Raw genomic sequence first — 25,099 nt, 5'->3', positions numbered from 1 at the left:
TCCCCTCTTATTCCACAGATGGACGGATTATTGGGTTAATTGGACACTTGGGTGTAATTGGACAGTGCGGGTTCATTGGACTAAAATGACCTGTTTCCGTGCTGTATCTCTAAATAAAATAAATAAAAATAAATGTGCTTCAAGCTGCTAGATTAACTTGTTCAGTCTTACCCTTTTATAAATAATACCTTTGTTTTAACAATCTCCACCTCCCCACCTTAAGCGTTATTGAAAACTGGCTTTCTGTCTGTCCTGGTTCTAATGAAGGGTCTCTGACATGAAATATTGACTCTTTTTCCTTGAATTGATTAGGGTTTCTAGCGATTCTTGTTTTTCAGATTTCTGATGTGCAGTTTAAAAAAAAAATTTAGATGTGAGTTACCTTCTTGAAGTGTTGCATCCTACTGGGGCTCGAGCTCCCACAGTGCTGGGGTGAGCTGTTCCAGGAATTAGACCCAGTGGTAGCCATGAAGGACCAAAAAGAGATTTCCAAATCAGGATGGTGTGTGAGTTGGAAGGAACTCCCATGCTGTCTTGTCCTCCGTGGTGGTAGAGGGTATGGTTTTGTGTGCTGTCCAAGTAGCCTTGCTGAGTAACTGCAGTCTGCTTTGTAGATGGTACACACTGCAGCTCACTCACTGTGTATTGGTGGTGGGGAAAAATGAATCAAATCGGCTGTCCAGATGGTACTGGGTTTCTTGACAGTTGGAAGAGTTTCACTTCTCCGGGTATTCCATCGCACTCTTGACTTGTGCTTCAAACATGCTGAAAGACTTGTGGATGTCAACAGGTGAGGCACTTGTTGCAGAATTCATACAGTAGTCGCTGGCCTCTTATCTGTCCAGCTTCTGGTCAATGGTGATGCTCCCAGGATGTTGATAGAGGTGACTTGGCTGAGATGATGACATTGAGAGCAAAGGGTAGATGGTTTGTCTCTTGCTGGAGATGGTCACTGCCTGGCACTTTTCTGGCATGCATGTTACTTGTCAAAGTGTCACATTTGCAAGTACACAAATGCATAGGTGCAATGAAAAACACATTTGCAGCAGCATCACTGGCACATTGCATCATAGCTGTTACAGAAGGCCAATAGGTGCTGGCTTTTTCTGTGATGGCCAGTGTGCGTAATACATAAAAACGTATAAGCAATGTAACTCAGTGGCCATTTTATTTGGTACTTCCTGTCCCTAATAAAATGGACACTGGGTGTATGTTTGTGATCTTCCACTGCTGTAGCCCATTCACTTCAAGGTTCAACATGTAGTGTGTTCAGAGGTGCTGTTCTGCACACCAGTGTTGTAATGCTTGGTTTGGTTATTTGAGTTGACTGATTTATTTAGAGATGGTGGCATCACCATCACTGACTCTCCTACCATCAATATCCTGTGGGTTACCATTGACAGGAAACTGAACTGGTCTAGCCATATGAACACTGTGGCTACCAGAGCAGATCAAAGGCTAGAAATCCTGCGGGGTGTAACTCACCTCCTGACTCCCCAAAGCCTGTCCACCATCGACAAGGCTCAGGTCAGGAGTGTAATGGAATACTACCCACTCGCCTGGGTGAGTGCAGCTCCATCAACACTCGAGAAGCTCGACACCATCCAGTACAAGGCAGCCCACTTAATTGGTACCCCTTCTATAAGCATCCATTCCCTCCACCATCGACGAACGGTTACAGCAGTGTGTACTATCTACAAGATGCACTGCAACAACACACCAAAGTTCTTAAGGCAGCACCTTCCAGAACACCACCAGCTGGAAATCCCCTCCTAGTCACTCACAATCTTGACTTGGAAACATATCGCCATTCCTTCATTGCTGCTGGGTCAAAAACATGGAATTCCCTCCCTGAAAGCGCTGTGGGTATGCCTACAGCTCAGGGACTGCAGCAGTACGAGAAGGCAGCTCATCACCACCTTCTCAAGGGCAACTAGGGATGGACAATAAACGCTGGCTTAGCTGGCAACGTCCACATAAATAAAAAATGCAGTGCAGAATAGGCCCTTCTGGCCCTTCGAGCTTCATGACCCAGCAACCCCTGACGACCCTTGGATTTAACCCTAACCCAATCATGGGACAATTTACAATGACCATTTAACATGTGGGAGGAAACAAGAGCACTCCATGCATTCCACAGATAGAATGTACAATCGCCTTACAGAGGATGCTGGGATTGAATTCTGAACTCCAACGCTACTGTGTTGCCCTTCCAGTTACTGTCACCTTCCTCTCAGCTTGAACCGGTCTGGCCATTCTCCTCTGACCTCTCTCATTAACAAGGTGTTTTTGCCAACAGGACTGCTGCTCACTGGATTTTTATTTTTGTTTCTCGCACTATTCTCTGTAAACTCTAGAGACTGTTGTCTGTGAAAATCTCAGTTTCTGAGATACTCAAACCACTCCATCTGGCACCAACAATCAAAGTCACTTTGATCATATTTCTTCCCCGTTCTGATGTTTGGTCAGCAGCTGAAGCTCTTGACCATGTCTGCATGCTTTTATGCATTGAGTTGTTGCCATGCGATTGAATGGTTATATATTTGTGCTAAGGAGCAGGTGTCCCTAATAAAGTGGCCACTGTGTGTAGGCAGTATTCCTAAGAAAAACACAAATTAGATATAAATTGGGGAGGTATGATTGTGTGGTGGTTAGCACAACGCTTTACAGTACAGATAACCCGGCTTTAATTCCCGCTGCCGAGTTTGTACATTCTCCCTATGACCACGTAGGTTTACTCCGGGTGCTCTGGTTTCCTCCTACAATCCAAAGATGTACCATTTTGTAGGTTAATTGGTCATTGTAAATTGTCCCGTGATTAGGCTAGGATGAAACTGGGGAATTGCTGGGCAGTGCGGTTTGAAGGGCCGGAAGAGCCTATTCTGCGCAGCTTCTCAAAATGAATAAATATACAATTTTTACAAGGAAACAGAATTAGAACAAAAAAATCTATTTGACTAAGAAGTGGGCAAAGTGGTCACCGTGTTCCTAAACTGCAGTGATTAGGGTTTTAGCAGTTGGTTCAAGGGCAGAGTGGTTGAAGGGAAGTAACTGCTCCTGAACGTGGTGGTGTGGGACTGCAAGCTCTGTATCTCTTGTCTGAAGGAGGCTGCAAGAGGAGGGTACGGCCCAGATGGTGGCCTACGCCTAAATGTTGAGTAGGCCCACCTGTAGGCAGTTGTCTCAGTGTTAGCCGTTTAATTGTTCATGTTCCCAGTGTGTTTGGAATGTGATGCTACTTGAGCTACTGTTGCATGAGATTGGTTAGCTCTGTCTCTGCCGTGTATATTTTGCTGTTCAGGCCTGGATTGGCAGCTGCATCCAGGTTAGCACCTCAGTATCTCTAGTTAGGCTCCCAGCATGCCCTCCTGCACTCCTTGTTGAGCCCAGATGATGGTCATGGGCAGAACGGGGGCCATAAGGTTTCACAATGAGCTGGTGTACATTTCTGGAGAGACGAAAGAGTGCGGATGCTGGCATCTGGAGCAGCACACGGAGAGAAATGGACAGCCGATGTTTCAGGTCAAGATCCCTCATCTGGACTGATTCGGCTAGATCTCCATCTCCAGGTGAAGTGTCTCAACCCGAAACATTGACTGTCTATTTCCATTCATGGACGGTGCTTGACTTACTGAGCTCCTCAGAGTTTTATACAGTGTACGTTTCTGCTGCTGACATTGGTGCTTAGCACTTCATGGGTACCCAGCTGGAACTTTCAAATCTCTTGAATCTATCCCATTTTACGTAGAGATGTCCTCAGTCCTTGTGGAGGCAAAGTTCTGTCTCCACATGATGTGGTCGGTGGTTACTACAACCCTGGATAAATGTGTCTGCTACAGGAAAATTGCTGGCACAAGGTGAAGAATATTTATCCCTCATTTTGATGCAAGAGACTGCAGATGCTGGAGTGTGGAGCAACAGAGGAAATCAGTAGATCAAGCAACATCTATGGGGTGAAATGTCAACAATCCCCTCCAGAGATGCTGAGTTTCTCCAGTAGATTGATATTCCTCGTGTTGGTTCCTGCACCATCTACCACAGACACAGTCCGGCTGCTGCATCCTTCAGGACTTGGCTAGTCTTCCCACCCACAGGACATTGTGTATTCTTGCAACTTCCAGTGCTTCTTCCAAGGGTTCAACATCAAAGAAGCACTGATTCAGCAGTTTAGGAAGGGCAATCGATGGTAATCAGGAGGAGGATCTGCAGATTTGCGTCATTTTGGATAGTTATAACAAACGAGTTACACAGCAGGGAAACAGGTCTTTAGGCCTAACTTAGAAATGCCAAGCTAAGCTAGTTCGATTTGCCTGTGCTTGACCCATATCCCTGTAAGCCTCTGCTATCCATGTACTTGTCTAAATTGTTTTAAAAGTATTTGTGCCCACTTTTACTATATCCTCTGGCAGCTTGTTCCATGCATGCACCACTCGTGTGTATATGTGTGTAAAAGCATTCCTCTCAAGTGCCCTTTAAGGCTATGCCCTCTTCCCTTAGACTTCTCTACTCTGGGAATTGGTGGTGGGGTGGAGATACCAAAGGAGGTGTAAGTCACTTCTTCCCTCCGCTAGCCTGTAGGTCACCTGCTTAGCCCCCTGATCAGGGTCACATGAAGCCATGGGAGCAGGTGCTGGACGGTCACGTGAGCAGATCCTGGTTATGCGACCACTGACGCCAGGCAGACAATCTCTGAAGTGTATTGATAATGGCTGAGGTTACCTGTCTTGTAAAGATACTGCCCAGAAGAAGGCAATGGCAAACTTCTGTAGAAAACTTGCCAAGAACAATAATGGCCATAGACCATGATTGCCCACATCATGCAACATGGCATATAATGATGCTGATGGCTCTGTGACAATTTGTTCTATCTGTTCCCCTCCAGATCTTATAAAGCACAATGATGTTACCCCCTCAGCCTCTGCTCCAGGGAACACAGTCACAGTTCGTCTAGTCTCTCCTTATAACTCAAGCTTTCCAGCCCCAGCAACATCTTTGTGAATATTTTCTGCACCCTCTTCAGTTTAATCACACCTTTCCTATGAAATTGCGACCAGAGCTACACACAATACTTTAATGCAGTCTCACTAACTCTTGTTCTCAGTGCCCAACTGATAAGAGCATGCATGCCCTAATCCAGGGGTTTCCAACTTGGGTCCACGGACCCCTTGCTTAATGGTATTGGTCCATGTGATCCATGGACTCCTTGCTTAATGGTATTGGTCTACGGCATAAATAAAGGTTGGGGAGCCCTGCCCTCTGCCAACTTTGCCACCTTGCCTACCCGGTGTCTCCGCTTCCAGGGCCTTTTGCCATTTTGATTTGATTTATGGTCTTGTGTCCTCTGTCCTACTGGTGTTGAGGAAGTACAGGGATGTGTCCGACCAGTATCTGAAAGGAGTCATGGTTGGCTTTCTGGATGAATTGACTGTATCATTTATTGGGCTGATTCATCATAGCCAAAGGCAATTATTTGAATTTGAAAGCACCTTATTTCTTAAATTCCTGTCCAGCAACTAACAGTAACTTATTTGATTTTTGTACAACGTAGGGAGAAAGATTTGCATTTCAGTAACTGTCCGTGATCTCCTGACATCCATAAACACCCTTGAGTCATTACGAATTATGGAAATGCTGCAGCAAGGTGACTGAACTAACTAAGACGCAACCTGCTGACTTCTGGCATCGAGCTGTTGCTGATATGGCAAATATTTATTGCACATTATTAACTGCTCTTGACAAGCTGGTGATTAGCTACCGTTTGAACTGTCACAGTGTATTTTGTAAAGGTGTTCTTGCAGAAGGAGTACCAACATTCAGATGAAATAATGATGAAGGGCCAGTGATGGATTGTCGTGTTAGGGAGGAGAGTGCTAATGGTGCAGTCAGAGGCACAGAGCCATTTTTCTTCTTGGTAGAGGTCCCATGTGTGGGAGATGCTGTCGGAGTAGCCTGGGTACATAACTGCTTGTAGCAGATACACTTTGCGGGCATTGTGTGCCAGTAGTGGAGAACACATTCACTGCAGGACGTGTGTGTGTCCAGGGCATGAAGTAGGCAAGAAAAAGTCATGTGGACATTACCCACCGAGCAAACTGCCTTTTCCTGCTGGAAAAAGCTATAGGGCTATTAAAACAAAACCTTCACACCATCTTAAAAGTTTCTTACCCCAGGCAGATAGTCTGATCAACCATTTTAATTAGCCCCCCCCCATTCCCCCCTAGTGTATTACCTCAATTACTGCACTGCACTGTAAACACTTTAAACCACTGCTTATATTGCCATTTACAGTGTATGTACATGCTGGTATTTGTGCACATTTTATTCTATATCCGTACTGACATTTTTATATATTTTTTTAATTTGTGTAGTTGTTGAATGTTGTCATTTTCTGTTGCATTTAGCAGCAGCACACTACGGCAATTTTCGAATATATGTAAATGTATATGGCGAATAAAGTTAATCCTCTTCCTCCAGGACTCGCAGCTCAATATTCCGGGGTTCTGTTGTTTTAGACATGACGGAGGGGGAGAAATTAAAGGAGGAGAGGTGGTGTTACTAGTGAAGGAAAATGTCACTGCAGTGCTCAGTCAGGACAGACTGGAGAGCTCACCTAGTGAGGCATTATGGGTGGAACTGAGTAATGAGAAAGGTATGTCCATGTTAATGGACCATAAGACATAGGAGCAGAATTAGGCTATTTGGCCCATCGAATCATGGCTGACCCTTTTTTCATCTTATAACCATATAACAATCACAGCACGGAAACAGGCCATCTCGGCCCTTCTAGTCCGTGCCGAACTCTTACTCTCACCTAGTCCCACCGACCTGCACTCAGTCCATAACCCTCCATTCCTTTCCTGTTCATATATCTATCCAATTTAACTTTAAACAACAACATCGAACCTGCCTCAACCACTTCTGGAAGAGTAGTAAGAAAGGTATGACGACATTAATGGAGCCACATTACAGACCACCCAACAGTCTGAGGGGTTTAGAGGAACAAATTTGTAGAGAGATCACAGACTGTTGCGAGACATATTAGATCCTTTACTAGGTGATTTTAACTTTACACGTATTGACTGCAACTCCCATACTGTAAAAGGACTAGATGGGACAGTGTTTGTCAAATGTGTTCAGCAAAGTTTCCTTAATCAGTACATGGAAGTCCCATGAGAGGGTGCGATACTTGCCATGCTATTTTAGCACCTTTAGTAACAGACTGATTCCACCGAGATGCACCACTGAACCCCACAGGAGATCCTTTCTCCCTGTGGCTGTATGACTCTACGTCTCCTCTTCCTGAAGTATATGTGGTTTTATTGCACATCTGTATTTTGCACTATTACTTTTTAATGCACATTTTGTATTCTTTTTTTCTTCCTCGATGCTTACATTTTGTATTTTAAAGTATACGTTTCTGACTGAGCAACCTTTCAACAATAACTTCCTTCGGGATAAGTAAAGTTTTATCTTATCAGAGAATGAGACGGCAGGTGACAGAAGTTAGTGTAGGTGAACACTTTGCATCTAGTGATCACAATGCCATTAGTTTCAAAGTACATATATAAAGAGCTGCGTCTGGTCTGCAGGCTGGAATTCTAAATTGGAGAAAGGCCAATTTTGATGATAACAAAGGATCTGGCAAGTGTAGATTGTGTTCGTTGTAAGTGGGAGGCCTTCCAAAGTGGAAATTTTGAGAGTACAAAGCGTATATGTGCCTGTCAGAATAAAAGGTAAAGATAACAGGTATAGAGAACCTTGGTTTTCAAACAGAGGTGCTGGTTAAGAATAAAAGGGAGGTGTGCTGCAGGTATAGACAAGTAGTTGCTTATGGAGTGTAAGAAATGCAAGAGAACATTGAAGAAAGTAATCAGGAGAGCTAAAAAAAAAGGCATGAGGTTGCCTTCGCTGAAAAGGTGAAGAAGTATCTTAAGGGATTCTAGAGATATGCTGAAAACAAAAGGATTGCAAGGGACAGAAATGGTGCTCTGGAACCAAAAGAGATGGGGGAGATCTTAAATACATTTTCTGCATCTGCATTTACTCAGGAGACTGACACAGACTATAGAAGTAAGGCAAAATGGCATCTACTTCATGTACTCTATATAGATTACAGAGATGTTTGCTGTCTTGAGGCGAATTTGGGTGGATAAATCCTCAGGGCCTGACAAGGTGTCCCCTCAGACCCTGTGGAAGGCAAGTGCAGAAACTGCCAGGGCTCTAGCATCCTTAGTGACAGGTGAGGTGCTGGAGGATTGGAGGATAGCCAATGTTGTTCCTCTTTTTAAGAAAGGCTTGAAAAAATAAAACAAGAAATTATAGGCAAACAATCTGGATAATAATGTGATTAAATGAATTAGCAAATTTGTGGATGACACCAAGATAGGGGGTCTAGTGGGCAGCGAGGAAGGCTATCATGGCTTGCAGAAGGATCTGGACCAGCTGAAAAAATGGGCTAAAAAAATGGCAGATGGAATTTAATGTAGACAAGTATGAGGTGTTGCACTTCAGTAGGATCAACCAGGGTAGGTCTTACAAGTAAATGGTAGGGCAACCAGGAGTGCAGTAGAACAAAGGAAGCTGGGAATATACGCCCATAATTCATCAAAAGTGGCCCACATGTTAATAAGGGTCATGAAGAAAGCTTTGGGTACATTGGCCACAAAAATCAAAGTACTGGACACAGAAGGTGGGATGTTATACTGAAGTTATATAAGACTTTGATGAGGCCTGATGTGGAGTATTCTGTGCAGTTTTGGTCACCTACCTACAGGAAAGGTGTAAATACGGTTGAAAAATTGCAAAGAAATTTTTCAAGGATGTTGTGGGGTCTGGAGGACTAGAGTTACGTGAAAAACCTGAATAGGTTAGGACTTTATTGCTTGGATCATAGAAGATTGAGAGGGGATTTGATAGAGGTATATAAAATTGAAGGGTATAGATAGGGTAAATGCAAGAAGGCTTTTTCCACTGAGTTTGGGTGGGTCTGCAACTGGAGGTCATGGGTTAAGGGTGAAATGTGAAAAGTTTAAGGAGAACATGAGGAGAAACGTCTTTGCTCAGAGGGTCATGAGTGTGGAGTGAACTGCCAGTGCAAATGGTGCATGGTGCATGCTGGCTTGATTTCACCGTTTAGGGAAGTTTGGATAGGTACAGAGATGGTAGGGGTATGGAGAGCTATGGTCCTGATGCAGGTTGATGGGAGTGGGCTCTTTTGATGGCTGCATAGATAGGCCAAAGAGCCAGTCTCTGTGCTGTATTTTTCTGCGACTCCTCTTGCAGTAGCTCAGCAGGCGCCACCAATGTGACAGGCTCACTTGAATTAGACGCCGAGTTTCTTGCGAGTTCCTTAAACTTCAGACTTTTGCCTTGTAGGTACTTTGAGGTGTCAAGAGTTGAATAATTCGCTGCAGGATATCCAGTTTTGGACCTGCTGTTGTAGCTACAATATTTATGGTGCTGGTCCTTTTGAGTTTCTGGTCAGTGAGTCTTGGTGATGGAAATGCCATTATATATCAAGGGCAAGTGGTAGATATAATGGGGAGGATCATTGCTCAGTAGTCCTGAGGTGTAGATCTTGCCAAAAGGGGTGAAATGAAAGGTAATGGTCAGGACACATGGAATCACTGACATGTCAGTCCAGGTCTTGACTCAAATTCTGGAGTAGAACAAAACCACAAGTCCAAGATGAAGGGTGCCGATCCATAACGTTGACTGTCCACTTCCCTCCATGGATGCCGCTGGTTCATCCAGCATCTTGTGTTTTCCTCAGCAAAATAACCAACATTGGACTGTGGTTGAGGGGCTGCAGGGAATGGTGGTTAGGGGGATGCAATAAGGTTATTTGAAAATGTAACTCTTGGGTACATGTTAAACGGGTCCCACACCACCAGGCTCAGGAACAGTTATTACCTCTGAACCAGCAGGCACTTAAACCAGAGAGTATAATTTCACTCACCCCCACAATGAACTAGTTCCACAACCTACGGGCTCTCTTCCATATTTATTATTTATTTACAATTTTTTTGTTTTTGCACATTAGTTGTTTGTCCATCCTTGTTATGCACAGTTTTTCATTGATTCTATTGCATTTCTTTGTATTTACGGTGAAGGCCCACAAGAAAACAAATCTCAGGATAGTTTATGGTGACATATACAGTGGCATGCAATAGTTTGGGCGCCCCGGTCAAAATTTCTGTTACTGTGAATAGAAGATGAACTGATCTCCAAAAGGCATAAAGTTAAAGATGAAACATTATTTTCAACATTTTAAGCAAGATTACTGTATTATTTTTGTCTTGTACAATTTTAGAGTGAAAAAAGGAAAGGAGGACCATGCAAAAGTTTGGGTACCCCTTGAGATTTGAGCTCTCAGATAACCTTTACCAAGGTCTCAGACCTTAATTAGCTTGTTAGGGCTATGGGTTGTTCACAGTCATTGTTGGGAAAGGCCAGGTGATGCAAATTTCAAAGCTTCATAAACACCCTGACTCCTGAAACCTTGTCCCAACAATCAGCAGCCATGTGCTCATCTAAGCAGCTGCCTAGCACACTGAAAATTAAAATAAATGATGCCCACAAAGCAGGAGAAGGCTATAAGAAGATAGCAAAGCGTTTTCAGGTAGCCATTTCCTCAGTTCATAATGTAATTAAGAAATGGCAGTTAACATGAATGTTGGAGGTCAAGTGGAGGTCTGGAAGACCAAGAAAACTTTCCGAGAGAACTGCTCGTAGGATTGCTAGAAAGGCAAACCAAAACCCCTGTTTGACTGCAAAGGATCTTCAGGAAGATTTAGCAGACTCTGGAGTGGTGGTGCACAGTTCTACTGTGCAGTGACACCTGCACAAATATGACCTTCATGGAAGAGTCATCAGAAGAAAACCCTTTCATGTGTCCTCACCACAAAATTCAGCATCAGAAGTTTGCAAAGGAATATCTAAACAAGCCTGATGCATTTTGGAAACAAGTCCTATGGACTGATGAAGTTAAAATAGAACTTTTTGGCTGCAATGAGCAAAGGTATGTTTGGAGAAAAAGGGGTGCAAAATTTCATGAAAAGAACACCCCTCCAACTGTTAAACACGGGGGAGGGTCGATCATGCTTTGGGCTTATGTTGCAGCCAGTGGCACGGGGAACATTTCACTGGTAGAGGAAAGAATGACTTCAATTAAATACCAGCAAATTCTGGAAGCAAACATCACACTGTCTGTAAAATAGCTGAAGATGAAAAGAGGATGGCTTCTACAACAGGATAATGGTCCTAAACACACCTCAAAATCCACAATGGACTACCTCAGGAGGCGCAAGCTGAAGGTTTTGCCATGGCCCTCACAGCCCCCCGACCTAAACATCATCGAGAATCTGTGGATAGACCTCAAAAGAGCAGTGCATGCAAGACGGCCCAAGAATCTCCCAGAACTCGAAGCGTTTTGCAAGGAAGAATGAGCGAAAATCCCCCAAACAAGAATTGAAAGACTCTTAGCTGGCTACAGAAAGCGTTTACAAGCTGTGATACTTGCCAAAGGGGGTGTTACTAATGTGACGAGAATACACATAAATTAAGATGTTTGCTGGCCTGGGTTTGCATCAGTGGCATCAGCAGTTGGTCTGCCACCTGTCCTCAGGGGAAGGAGAGATAAGGAAAAATGAAGCAGTATCTGGAGATGGGTAATGAAGGGACGGGAGAGAGAGCTGTCTAGAGCGGCTCCCCCTTTGAACCCTGAACTGTTTGAAGTGATGGACAGGCGATACCCCAGCAGGGGGATAAAAAGGGACAGGTTCACTAAGGCAGGACACACACACGACACTCGAGGTAACAAGACCCTGGAAGCGGTGCGCCTCTCACGAGTCGGTGGAAAGCTCTTGGACGGCTGATCGGGGGATCAGCCTTAAACGCACAGGGTGGAAAAGGTACGATCAGCGGGAACCCGGTGTGTGTCCACCCTCGCTTGGGTGCCGGGTTCACTGCAGAGGATCGACCGCATCTGGAGGAGGGGTCACAGTCGGTGACCTCAGGTGACATCACAAAGGACTCGCCCAAAAGCTGCTTGTGAGCAATATCGCCGGTCTGTGAGTGGAAACCATTCTGAATGATCAGTCGTTCTCGCTCTCCCTCCCCCCCCCACGTTGTCCATCGCCATGGCAACGATTACTGCGAACTGAACTAAATCGAACTGGACTTTTGTGTCACTTTGAAATTGGTCATTTACCCCTAGACAACGATAGAGCTTGATCGATGCTGTTATCTTAATTCTGTGCACATGTGTGTTTATCATTGCTGAACTGTTGCATTATCCTTTCGATTACTGTGTTGCTTGTTTCTTTAATAAAACTTTCTTAGTTCTAGTAATCCAGACTCCAACTGAGTGATCCATTTCTGCTGGTTTGGCAACCCAGTTACGGGGTACGTAACACTAAGTACTGACCATACAGGGTGCCCAAACTTTTGCTTCAGGCCCTCTTCCTTTTTTGTTATTTTGAAACTGTAAAAGATGGAAATAAAAAGTAATCTTGCTTAAAATATTAAAGAAATGTGTCATCTTTAACTTTATGCCTTTTGGAAATCAGGTCATCTTTTACTCACTTAGCTATTCACAGTAACAGAAATTTTGAAATGGGGTGCCCAAACTTTTGTATACCACTGTATGTACTTTACACTCTGAAAGATTACATCCTTGATTACTTTGCTAAGGCACACCTATACCTGTGGAACAGGTTCACTAGACAGAACTGGTTTTTGAATCAACAAAGTACTCTATCAAGAAATTAATAGCACATCTTCAGAGTAGATAATGCAGTGCTGAAGTACTGTGATAATCATTGTTTTGTTCTTGTAAGCATCTACCTTCATTGCATGGAACAAATGGTTTTAATTGTAATGGCTGGACCTCACTTTTTAGGACTTGAGTTTAGGGCATCAGTCATGGCCTTTTTTGGCTTGGAAGGTGGGGGGAGTGGGTCAGAGGAGTAGAGTTGTTGTTAGAGCCTTGTTGATGGTGTGGGGGTGTTGGAAAAGGTTGGGGACAGGGCCAGAGTGCACAGCTGTTGGTCTGAAGCTGCGATGTTGGAGTTCTGAGATGTTGAAGGTGGTAAATTGTGGGATGTTGGGGGGCGGGGGGCAGTTGCAATGGATATAGCAGTAAGGTTAAGAACAAAAGAACATGTGAAATGAAAGGTTTTCCAAGCAAAAGTGAAATTCCCAAAGTGCAGATGCTGGAAATCTGGAATGAAAGCAGCAAAAGTTGAAAGTGTTCATTAGATTGGCCATGGACACAAGGGAGATTGGTTTTTGTGTTTCTTTTTAAATCTCCCTCCTGTGTACAGCTGAAGACAAAGAAACTTGACCACCATCGCTGAGCCAACACCCCCACCTCATGTGCTCTGCCTGATTCCACTCTTTGGCAGACATTGCCTTGTTCTCACCACCCTTCCTTACTTGGCTACAGCTTGCTGCACGCCTGATTCCTCACGTTTCCTCATTCTGATGAGAGATTCTGAGCCTGAAACATTAACTGTTTCTCTTTTTCGCGAATGCCTGAGGATTTTAAACACGAGATTCTGCAGATGCTGGAAATCCAGAGCAGCACACACAAAATGCTGGAGGAACTCAGCAGGTCAGGCAGCATCTATGGAAATAACAGTTGATATTTCTGGTTGAGATCCTTCATCAGGGCTGGAAAGGAATAGGGAAGAAAATGTCAGATTAGTAAGGTGGGGTGAGGGGAAATAGGCAAGCTAGAAGGTGATGAGTGAAGCCAGGTAGGTGGGAAAGGTAAAGGGTTGGAGAAGAAATCTACTCTGCTATTGGAGTAGGGTGGATCGTGGGAGAAAGTGAATTAGGAGGGGCATTAGAGGGAAGTGATAGGCAGGCGAGGAGAAGAAGAGACTAGAGTGGGAAATAGAAGAAGAGGCGAAGAGGGCGGGGAAAAGTTTTTACTGGAAGGAGAAATTGATGTTCATGTCATCAGGTTGGAGGCTACTCAGCTGGAATATGAGGCGTTGCTCTTCCACCCTGAGAGTAGCCTCATCGTGGCAGAAGAGGAGGCCATGGACCAACATGTCGGAACGGGAATGAGGAGAGGAATTGAAATAGTTGGCCATCGGGAAATTCCACTTTTGGGTGCGGAGCTGCTCAACAAAGTGGTCTCCCCAGTTTATGTAGAGGAGGCCGCATCGGGAGCACCAGATACAATAGACAACCTTCTGGTGCTCCCACCTTTTTATTCTGGCTTTTTCCCCTTACTTTCCAATTCTGTTGAAGGGTCTCAGCCTGAAACGTCAACTGTTTATTCATTTCACAGCCTGACCAACTGAATTCCTCCAGCATTTTGTGTGTGCTGCTTTGGATTTCCAGCATTGGTATTCACAATATTTTCTGTTTTTATTTTAGATTTCCAGCATCTGCAGTTATTTGCTCCACAGTGATGTCATCCCGTAGCATTGAAATCACCTCTCGGTCTGCAGAGTGACCCTCCACAGAAACGGCCCGGACAAATTTGGCAAATTGTACAGAGTGAACTGCTAATGATTGCTCTCACGCTTCACTGATGGACAGGGGTGGCATGGTAGCATAGTGGTTAGCACAGTGCTTTCTGTAAAGGCGATCTCAGTTCAATTCCCACCAATGCCTGTAAGGAGCTTGTATGTTCTCCCCGTGACATGTGAATTTCCTCTGGTTTCTCCCCACAATCCAAAGATGCAGCAGTTGGTAGGTTAATTGGTCATTGTAAATATTCTCGTGATTAGGCTAGCATTAAATCAGGGGTTGCTGTGTGGTATGGCTTTCGAGCTGGAAAGAGCTATTCCGCGCTGTATCTCAATGAATAAAGGATTAATTTTTGATCGCATGGTGTTGGGAGCAAAAGCTGTGGTGTGTGCTTGAATTTCCAGACATGCTTCCATCAGTTGCCATAACCTGTGAGGCCAGTGCTACCTTGTGATCCAGGAAATATAACCATTGCAAGTCGGTGCATCCACCAACCCTTTTTACTTTTGGCTTTTCCATCCCAACAAGTTGATCAAAACTCCCCTCTTTCTCTGCCCCCGCCCCCCAACTGTTGTTCTTCTCTCCGCCCAGGCCCCGTTAATGTGTTTGAACCTAGCTTTCCCTCCTCGCTGCTTGTCCTGCTGAGCACGTCCATCACCTTCCATTTTCATACCCACAGCTGTGTGCTCTTGACTTTTGTCATGATCCCTGTGTGTGCTTGTAAAGCTGCTGTCACTTCTCAGACCTCTATGATCTGTAGGGATGTGGAGTCAGATAGTTACCCGGTATGGAAGCAGACACCTCAGCGCAACACATCCATGTCAACCGAGATATCTATCCAAGCTAGCCTCATTTGCCTGCATTTGGGCCATATCCTAGTAATTTCCTATCCATGTACATGCCTAAATGTTTTTAAAACATTGTAATCGTACCCATCTCCACAGCTTCCTCTGGTAGCTCGTTCCATATACCCACCATCCACTGTGTGAAAAAGTTTCCCCTCAGGTCTCTTTTAAATCTTACCCCTCTCACTTTAAATCTACTATCCGTACTCCAATTTTAGACGACTCTATCCTGGGAAAAAGACCGTGACCACCCACCTTATCTACATCCCCTCATGATTCTAAAGACTCAAAGTTTTATATACCTCTATAAGATCACCACACAGTTTCCTGAGCTCCAGAGAAAAATAGTCCCAGCCTTTACTTATAACCCAAGCCCTCCAGTCCCAAAAACATCCTTATGAATCTTTTTTGCCCCCTTGCCAGCTTAATGGCATCTTTTCTATAGCTGGGTGACCAGAACTACATAAAATATTCACAAGTACGATCTCACCAACAACTTGTACAGTTGCAACCTGACGTCCGAGCTCTTGGACCCAGTGGCCTGGGCAATGAAAGCAAGCATGCCAAATGTTGCCTTTGCCAACCTCTTCACTTGTGTCACCACTTTCAGGGAATTATGTGCAGTAGCCCGTGGTATCTCTGATTTACAGCACTCTTCAGGACCCTAGCATGTACTTTGTACCTCCTACCCTGGTTTAATTTAGCAAAACATAACACCTCACACTTGACCACATTAAATTCCATCTGCCATTCCTTGCCCACTTCCCCAGTTACCAGTTGTAATCTTAGGTAACTTTCCTCATTGTCTACTACATGCCGAATTTTGCTGTTGTCTACAAACTTACTAAGTATACTGACAATGTTGTCATCCAAATGTTTCATGCAGATTTATTTAGCAATATAACATGGAGTAGGCCCTTTCGGTCCTTCGAGCCCCGCCCCGATTAACCCTAACCCAATCGCAGGGCAATTTACAGTGATCAATTAATCTACCAGCTACGTCTTTGGACTGTGGGAGAAAACCAGAGCACCTGGGGAAAACCCGTATCAAGGCTCCCTAAAGAACGGCACTGAAATTGAACTTCAAACTCTGGGATGCTCCGAGTTGTACTAGCATCATGCTAACCCACTACACTACCGTGGTGCCTATTTAATATGTCGTTCACCTTATAATGGTCTTTGTGTTAACGCTTTGGCTGCTTCATAACTGGACAAGCTGACTAAACCCAACAGTGGGGAAGGGCTTTGCATGGACAAAGCAACTAAGTTTGCCGTACCTGAACTTATTTACCATTACTCTTTCCCAATGGGTGAGAATTGGCAATTAGCTAAGGGTTAGTAACAAGAGATCAGTGATAGGGGTGATGAGCAAATGGGTGTTGATGGTGTCAGCTGAAAAAAGGGGGGGTATAGGTGAGTGAATCACACAAGATGCCACATAGAATTTGCAGGAATTGAACTAAACCTGAAATTCTCAGAAAGGGTGGGGAGTTGAGAATTATTGCTCGAACTGAAATGTAAGATTAGACTGGTTGGTTATCTGATGTGATTAGTTTGTGTCCTGTTCCGTGAGCTTGCATCATACTTCATTGGAATGGTGCATATACCAGAAAGCAGTGAGGAAGTAGAATAATGAACCAAAAATGACAGGTAGCTGGAAACTCAAGTAATCCTCAGAGCACTCACTGCAGTACACTACACTGGAAAAAGAGCAAGAGAATTATCGCAATGGTTCCATTTAAGAGAATGTATACACTATAAAGCCTGAAATTTTTACTCTCTGTAGACATCCTCAAAACAGAAAAGCTCCAAAGAATGAATGACAGAAAAAAATGTGAGAACCCTAAAGCCCCCTGCCCCCTCCCACGCGCTAACAGCATCAACCCTCCACACTCCTCCCTCCCCCCACATTCCATTGGAAAGCATCGGCATTCCTACCACCCACCATGCAAGCAACAGCGAAGCCCCAAAGGAGTGCATGGTCTACACTCCATCAAAAACCACTGTTCATCCCAACAGTCTGACATCCTACAGGCTTTCTCTGTCACTAACAAGGGGGAGAGAGAGAGATCACTCCTTCCACAGCAAGAGGTCCGCACAAGGCCACATCCCGAATGTGCCCCTCTTCCAGGCCGCTCCTGGGAGATGTTGAAAACGCGCCTGCTCAGCGAGTTCCAAGAAGAGAAACACGCCACAGTTTGAGTGCAGCTGTAGACCGTGCACTCCAACAGGACCCCAGCGGCCTTGAAAAGGGAAGAGGAGGCATTAGAAAGAAGATGAATTAAACTGCTCCGCTGATGAGCTGGGAGAAGTTGCCCTCTGGTGCCATCTTTAGCTCCGTCCCCTGGAAGGGCAGTTTGTGTCCCTGGCAGGAGGGAAAGGATGCGGTTGAAAGACACTGTCTGACACCACCAAACAACTGCTGGGGATGCTAGTGTTGCGTCTCCAGCAGTTGTTTACTGGTGTCTTACAGATGGAAAAACTTGGTGGCAGGATAAGGGAAGGGTAGGGATCAATGTGACTGGCATTGCATTGGAGGAATAGGTTTAAAGAGGTTAAGTGATCAGGCCCATGTGGACCAGGAATGCTGAAGACTGGAGAAAGGGTCTAGTCCTTGGTGAGGACTTCTCACCAACTAAATAGGAGCTGAGACAAAGGTGGCTAATGAGGAATGCAGCCCAGGAATCGATTCAGATGCAGACATAAGGGATGAATTTAAAGTTCTACACAGGGCTGATTGTCCAGGACCAAGGAGGGAATGATCAAAAAGAAATAGGCAAGGGGTAAATCTCACGGGAGAATTGGGTTCAGCAGAAAGGTCTGAAAAAAAATGCTTGCATTCAGTGGCTATTTGAAGCTTACAAAGCTTTGGAGCCTGAAGAGAATGAAAAAGTCTTTTGCTGGGGCATTGAGTGAAGTGAAGGATGAGATAGTGAGTCAGAGCTGATGGATAGAGACTATGATGAGAGCAATGAGTAGAGAAATAATGAATCATCTAGATATGCCAGTAAATGTGATGGAGGGTAAGTGTGATGGGTGGGAAATTTAGTTGGAAACTATGTGGAATAAGTCAGAACTGTAACGAAAACCAATTTCCCTCGGGATCAATAAAGTATGACTATGACTATGAACTGTGACTCTTGCCTAAAAAAAAATGAAGCAAGTTTCTGGGAAACATCAAAAATAAGGGCTAGTTTGATACCCCTAACTTACCACCTTTAATGACCTGGTCTGACTCTGAATACTGGCTTGTAATAGAGTTACTGTGGCACAGATCTGATTACTGAGGTGTTCTTCCCCCACCCCCACCCCCACCCCCGGACCTTGTGCTGTAAGAAAAGGATCTGGTTTTCATCTCCTCGCCCTCGCCTCCAGAGATGAGTAGCGCATAGTACAGGAAAACACAACTGCCCTGCTCATCATTACTGGTGAAAATTGATCAAATGCACCATGAAAGAAGATTTCCTCATTAAAATATTGTCATTCTACTCCAAACCCCGAAGGAAAACGTCTTAAATTACGCAAATAACTTATGTTCTGAGCATTCCAGAAGTATGAGCATCCTGTCTAGACTGACGCATCAGTTTCAGGCTCAGAGCTTGTTGTACATTCACTCAGGGAGCTAAGATCCCCAAAAAAACTGCCTGTGAGTGACCACTGTACTGGCTTCTTCAAAGAATGAGGGTGTTCCTTCTATGGCCTGGCCACCATTTCTCCCTCATCCATCATCATAGCCTTTGTTGGACCTCACTTGTGTGTGTGTATGCTGCCAAGTGTTCTAGGTATCTCCCCATGAGGAATACTCAGTTCTTTATAAAACACTCTGTGGCCAGGAAATGACACATGAATGTAACTGCCAATCTGCATCTTCTCATGCAGAGCAAAATATCTTCGGCTGTGAGATTTTCCCAGAGCTGAGATGAATAGTTTTATTGTTATGTTCATTGGGGGTGTACTTGCACATTTCTGAGCACAGCTGTTGCTCTTGGGGAAGATATGTTTGGTTCCCTCACTGTCTGGGAAGTGCACCGCCCTGTTTTAAGCTCAAGCGTGTGGTTTGAACTCTGACCTGTGTTGATTAGGTACAGGAGCTTTTGTGGAGGCTTTCAGAGCTCGGCGTGAAGTTGCGCTTTCCTGGTTACTGGAATGTGGATGCGTGTGGGCACACAGTAAATGAAGACTGGAGGCAGGAAGGCAGGAGGGGTCCCTCAACCACTTCCAACCCATGCCTTTACTTCAATGTGCTTAATCCCACTCAATACAGCTTCTCTCTCACCCTATTGCACTGTTCTTTGTATCTTATTCCTAACATCTGAACATTTCCCATTTTCCAACTCCGATTCCCATTTGCCAATCAATCTGTTCAACTCTAAAACATCCCAAGAAGGGATGGCCGGAGGTGGACCATATTAGATTATGTTAATTTGTTGACTCGTTATGTTAAATGGGGATACTGTTGACTATAAATTTCTCTCATCCAAGGTATTGGAATCGATGGAGGAAATAACAAGGATTGTGAAAGAGAAGGGAAACATATCTGTATCATTAAAACAGACGGCAAAATAAAGTCGCTGGAAGAGGAAATAAACAGTAAGTACAATGTATTAGATACCTGTTGCAATGTGGGAAGGCTTTTTAAAAGCAGCATTACATTTTTTGGGATTACGTCATATAAATTTGCTTTTATAAGATTAAATATGGTAGAATGATGTGGAGTTTGCAACACAAAATCTGACTATTCATTCAGCTATTTTATGCCAGTATTTACGCTCCAGTGAAGGTTCCCTCTGTTTATCCTGGAAGTTAACTTTATTGCTTTTAATCCATTCCTTCCTAACTATTTTGACATTTTATATTTAAAAGAAAACTGAGATCAAAGCAGTTCTTGGGAATTTTCTGTGTGAATGAAAACCTGCTTTCAATTATGGCAGCCCAGGCCCCGCAAATGAAGTGTGGGAACATTTCAAGCAAAGCCAGAAAACTGCAAACAAAAGTTTTTGTTTCCTTCTGGACTTCTGCAGTTTACCACTATCAGCTGATTTTTGAAAAGTCTGTGGCTTCCGAGGGTTTCAATTTCACCAATTAAAGGCCTTCCATCCTCTTCCAGTTGAAAGTTAGAGACAGGTGTAGAGTACAGTTGAGGACACTGGTGCATGGAGCTGTCTGCTTTGACATCAATGACCTATCAACATTGGAATGCAGTGCTTAGGATTTCACACATCTGTAATAAAATAAGACAAGAAAAATTACACGTGGACAAGAATAACAGAGCTCATCAATTTTTCAAAGTTGCACTCTCTTTTAGCCTGGAGGTGGGTAACTGTTGCCTCTGAGAGTCATTTGGGGAAGTGAGTGCAGAACTCCAGGTTAAGACACGTCCTCACTAACCTATACATAGCCCACACGTACAGTTAAATATTTGGGAGATCGGTGGAATGGGTTTGCCAGCTGCTGGGGGGCAGTGGCCACCTTTAGCTGTGTGTGGGAGCTCGTTTCCTGATTTCTGAACTGTCTGGGTTACCAAAATAATTATCATTTGTAGCTTCACTGGGGTCCTGTGTGATTATAGTAGGACCAAGCATTTTCATTTTCTTTCCTAATTGCCAGCTCCACTTGCCTGAAAGTTTTTTTTTATGTCTTGTGTACCTCCATGTCCCTTTGAATATCAACATTTCCCAGTCTCACCACTTTAAAGTGAATAACCTCATACTCAACATCTTGGAAATAGCTTCTTCCTCCCCAGCACCAGATTTCTGAACGGTCCGTGAACCTGTCAACTCAATCTTGTTATTTCCATCTTGCACTTTATTTGTATACTTTAACTTTTTGTGTCTTGCACTATACTCCTGCCACAAAAGAACAAATTTCACAACATATGTCAGTGATAATAAATCTGATTCAGACTCGGTTCCATGCTCTACTCCAGCTGCTATGCTATTATACACTTGGTTTGATAGTTAGTTTCCTCTAGAAGCAGCTTTGTATTCAGAGACAGTTCCCAGGATGTAAAAATAGGGGACAAGCTCTCCTCTACAATCACTCTGAGCACCGGTGCCCCACAAGGCTGTGTACTCAGCCCCCTCCTGTACTCACTGTACACCCATGATTGTGTAGCCAAGTTTCCATCGAACTCAATATATAAGTTTGCTGATGACACAACAACTGTAGGTTGTATCTCGGGTAATGATGAGTTTGAGTACAGAGAGGAAATTAAGAACCTGGTGGCATGGTGCGACGACAATAACCTATCCCTCAACATCAGCAAGATGAAGGAATTGGTTATTGACTTCAGAAGGAGTAGCAGACCTCACGACCCAATTTACATCGGTGGTGCGCAAGTGGAACAGGTCAAAAGCTTTAAGTTCCTCGGGGTCAATATCACAAATAACCTGACTTGGTCCAACCAAGCAGAGTTCACTGCCAAGAAGGCCCACCAGCGCCTTTACTTCCTGAGAAAACTAAAGAAATTTGGCCTGTCCCCTAAAACCCTCTCTAATTTTTATAGATGCACCGTAGAAAGCATTCTTCTAGGGTGCATCACAACCTGGTATGGAAGTTGTCCTGTCCAAGACCAAAAGAAGCTGCAGAAGATCGTGAACATGGCGTAACACATCACACAAACCAATCTTCCGTCCTTGGACTCACTTTATACCGCACGCTGTCAGAGTAGTGCTGCCAGGATAATCAAGGTCACGACCCACCCAGCCAACACACTTTTCGTCCCTCTTCCCTCCGGGAGAAGGCTGGGGAGCTTGAAGATGCGTACGGCCAGATTTGTGAACAGCTTCTTTCCAACTGTGATAAGACTGCTGAACGGATCCTGACCCGGATCTGGGCCGTACCCTCCAAATATCCGGACCTGCCCCTCAGTTTTTTTGTACGACCTTACTTTCCATTCTTCTATTTTCTATTTATGATTTATAATTTAAAATTTTAATATTTACCAATTTTTACCATTTTTAATATTTAATATTTGTAATCCGGGGAGTGGGAAGCGCAGAATCAAATATCGCTGTGATGATTGTACGTTCTAGTATTAATTGTTTTGGCGACAATAAAGTATAAAGTATAAAGTATTCTCATTGCCACTTGGTTTCACGTTGGAAGCCAATTTGGAAATGTTCCATTTAGGACCCCTTGGACAAATTATTGATAACCCAGCTTTGAGATTACCCACTAGTTACTACCTACCAACTCAAGAAGAATCCATTTATTCCTCTTTTCTATCTGTTAACCAGCTTTAAATCATTGTTAATGTATAACTGTAAATTCCATGGGTTTTATACTTGTCCATCAAAAGTTCTATGTAGGACCATTTGAAAATACAAATACCCCACGATGCCCCCTCGTCTACTCTGTTCTTGAGGGTCTGCGTAGAAATGAAAATCATTTTATATATGCATCTTGGGTGATGTTGACTATTTCTGAAAGGTATTCCAAGGTTGAAGCACTTTATTTGTATAAATATTTTCATCTGTAAGACAATTGGATTAGCAAGTTTTGTCACACTATTGTATGTTAAATATATTCTCATTTTCTTCTAGAACAAGAAGATATTGACTTTGATGTTGAACACAAAACACATTTTGCTATTGCTCATATTCGCTGGGCAACACATGGTGTTCCTAATTCTGTAAACGCTCATCCACAGAGGTCAGATAAAGACAGCGGTGAGTGTTTTGCAATGCAATCATACATATGAATAATATTACTGCCCCCTGCTGTGTTTCGTGTCTGTGAACTTTGCAGCAATTTGCCCCGCTAATATGCTGAACTAAATACTGAGGCTTTGGACTTGTTCCGGGCTGCTCCTGACTTGGATCTGGGGACTCAGTTTGGTTCAGAATGCTGTTGCGTTTGCTTGCGTCTATTGTTTGCATGATTTGTGATTTTTTTTCTCTTTCTCTGCGCATTGGGAACTGGTCTTTTTTTTAAAATTGGGGTCTTTCAGGGTTCTTGCTTTGCAGCTGCCTGTAAGTAGAATAATCTCAAGGTTGTATAATTTAAACATTCTTTGTTAATAAACGTACTTTGAATATAGTATCTCGAGATTCATTTGCTTGCCAGCACTTACAGAAGAAATAGAATAGAATTCATGAAAAACTGTACATAATCTGACAAAGACTGATAAGCAGCAATGTACTAATGAAGCCAAACTGTGCACAAATATAAAATAAAACTGAGAGCATGAATTGTAAAAACTCCTTGAAAATGAGTCTGCAGGTTGTAGAGTTGGTAATGGTGATTAAAATTATCCACACCATCAAGACCCTGATGGTTGTAGAGTAATAACTGTTCCTGAACCGGAACATTGAATAGTTCAATATTTAACGTCTTTGCTGTATTATAATGCAGTGTTCTTTTAATCCCTACTGCCCATTATATTGCTGGCATTTAGGGCAGCAATGAAGGTCCTCTGTCTCTGGCGGTGTTCAGAGTTTCCTTCATTGTGCCAGTAGCTCAGTTTTCACTTCTAACAGTCAGCAAGTCTGACAGGAGACTTCGGATGTAGAAGGATTCTTCATTGTTGTTTCTGTAAGTTTTGTTTTACCAATCAGGGTTGTTAGCCCCAAGTCGAACCCCCGAACCTGGAGGACCGGTGGACTACTCTTAGTTTGGCCTGTACCCTTTGACCTGTTTGGCATGGGTGACCCTGCCAAAAGCCAAAGCATAAAGCCCTGACTCCAGCATTGGGTCACTGAAGCCTCCAAACCACGACAAGGTTGTGCTCCTCTAGGAGGGTTCTTTTATATGTTAAATACTTACATTAAAAAGATCTTTAAGTGCCTTGATACCTCATGGCTAATGTTGTCCCATTGTCTCTGATACAGTCTAATGTATTGTGCCTTTGAAAGGAAGGTTGATCATTCTTGCAACACTTTATTGACCATAGGGATAAATTAAAACTTTATAGTATAGTGAAGGGACATCTCTCCGGGCTTCTGCAAATAACCTTCGAGATAGTGGCAGAAAGTGGGTAACCATCTCTGAGTTGGGGAAGGGTGGGTTTGTGCTGGAGACCATCTTTGGTAATGGTTGCTAGAGGGAGAGTTTGTCCTGGAGCACATAAGACCATAGGACAGTAATATATAGGAGCAGAATTAGGCCATTCGGCCCATTAAATCTGCTCATCATGGTTGATTTATTATCCCTCTCAACCCGATTCTCCAATCTTCTCCCCTTAACTTTTGATGCCCTTACTAGTCAAGAGCCAATCAACTTCTGCTTTAAATATACCTAATGACTTGGCCTCCGCAGTCATCTGTGGCATTGAATTCCACAGGTTCGTCACCTTGTAGCTAAGTTCCTCATCCTCATCTCAGTTCTAAAGGGGCGTCCTTGTATTCTGAGGCTTGGAAATACCCTAGACAGGGAGTGTGTAGCTTATGGACTATGTTTAGGAGTGGTTGATAGAGGAAGACTATGCCTTTGAGACCATCCTTGGGGGTAGATGGGTACAGGCCAAACTAAGTTGAGTTGGAAGTGTGCACATCCTGGCGAAAGTCCTTGGGAATAGGTGATAGAGCAGAGGGGAGATGAAATTTACACCCTGGAGATTATCCTGGGATATGGATGGTAGTGAGGGACGCTCTGTACATCCTAGAGAGCAACTTTGGAGATGGGGAAGGAGGTGTCTAGCATGGGGGCCATCTTTGGAAATGAGTGATAGAGGGAAGTGCATCTAGAGCAGGGGTTCCCAGCATTTTTTATGCCATGGACCCCTACTATGGACTCCAGGTTGGGAACCCCTAACCTAGACACTATTG

General features: G+C 43.9%; 1 protein-coding gene across 2 annotated transcripts in view; it reads left to right on the top strand.

Moving 5' to 3' along the window:
* LOC134358188 (glutamine--fructose-6-phosphate aminotransferase [isomerizing] 1-like) overlaps positions 1-25,099 on the top strand; it is a 114,223-nt gene that overhangs the window by 14,166 nt on the left and 74,958 nt on the right. For both annotated transcript variants that reach the window (XM_063070183.1, XM_063070182.1), the window contains exons 3-4: positions 19,815-19,922; positions 22,877-23,002. In XM_063070183.1, the coding sequence (XP_062926253.1) occupies positions 19,815-19,922; positions 22,877-23,002 (234 nt within the window). The remainder of the gene's footprint in view (positions 1-19,814; positions 19,923-22,876; positions 23,003-25,099) is intronic.

The sequence above is a fragment of the Mobula hypostoma genome, chromosome 18 (assembly GCF_963921235.1).
Source record: "Mobula hypostoma chromosome 18, sMobHyp1.1, whole genome shotgun sequence".
Taxonomy (NCBI): domain Eukaryota; kingdom Metazoa; phylum Chordata; class Chondrichthyes; order Myliobatiformes; family Myliobatidae; genus Mobula; species Mobula hypostoma.
Note: the sequence above shows the minus strand (reverse complement) of the source record. Positions and strands in the feature narration are given on the sequence as shown.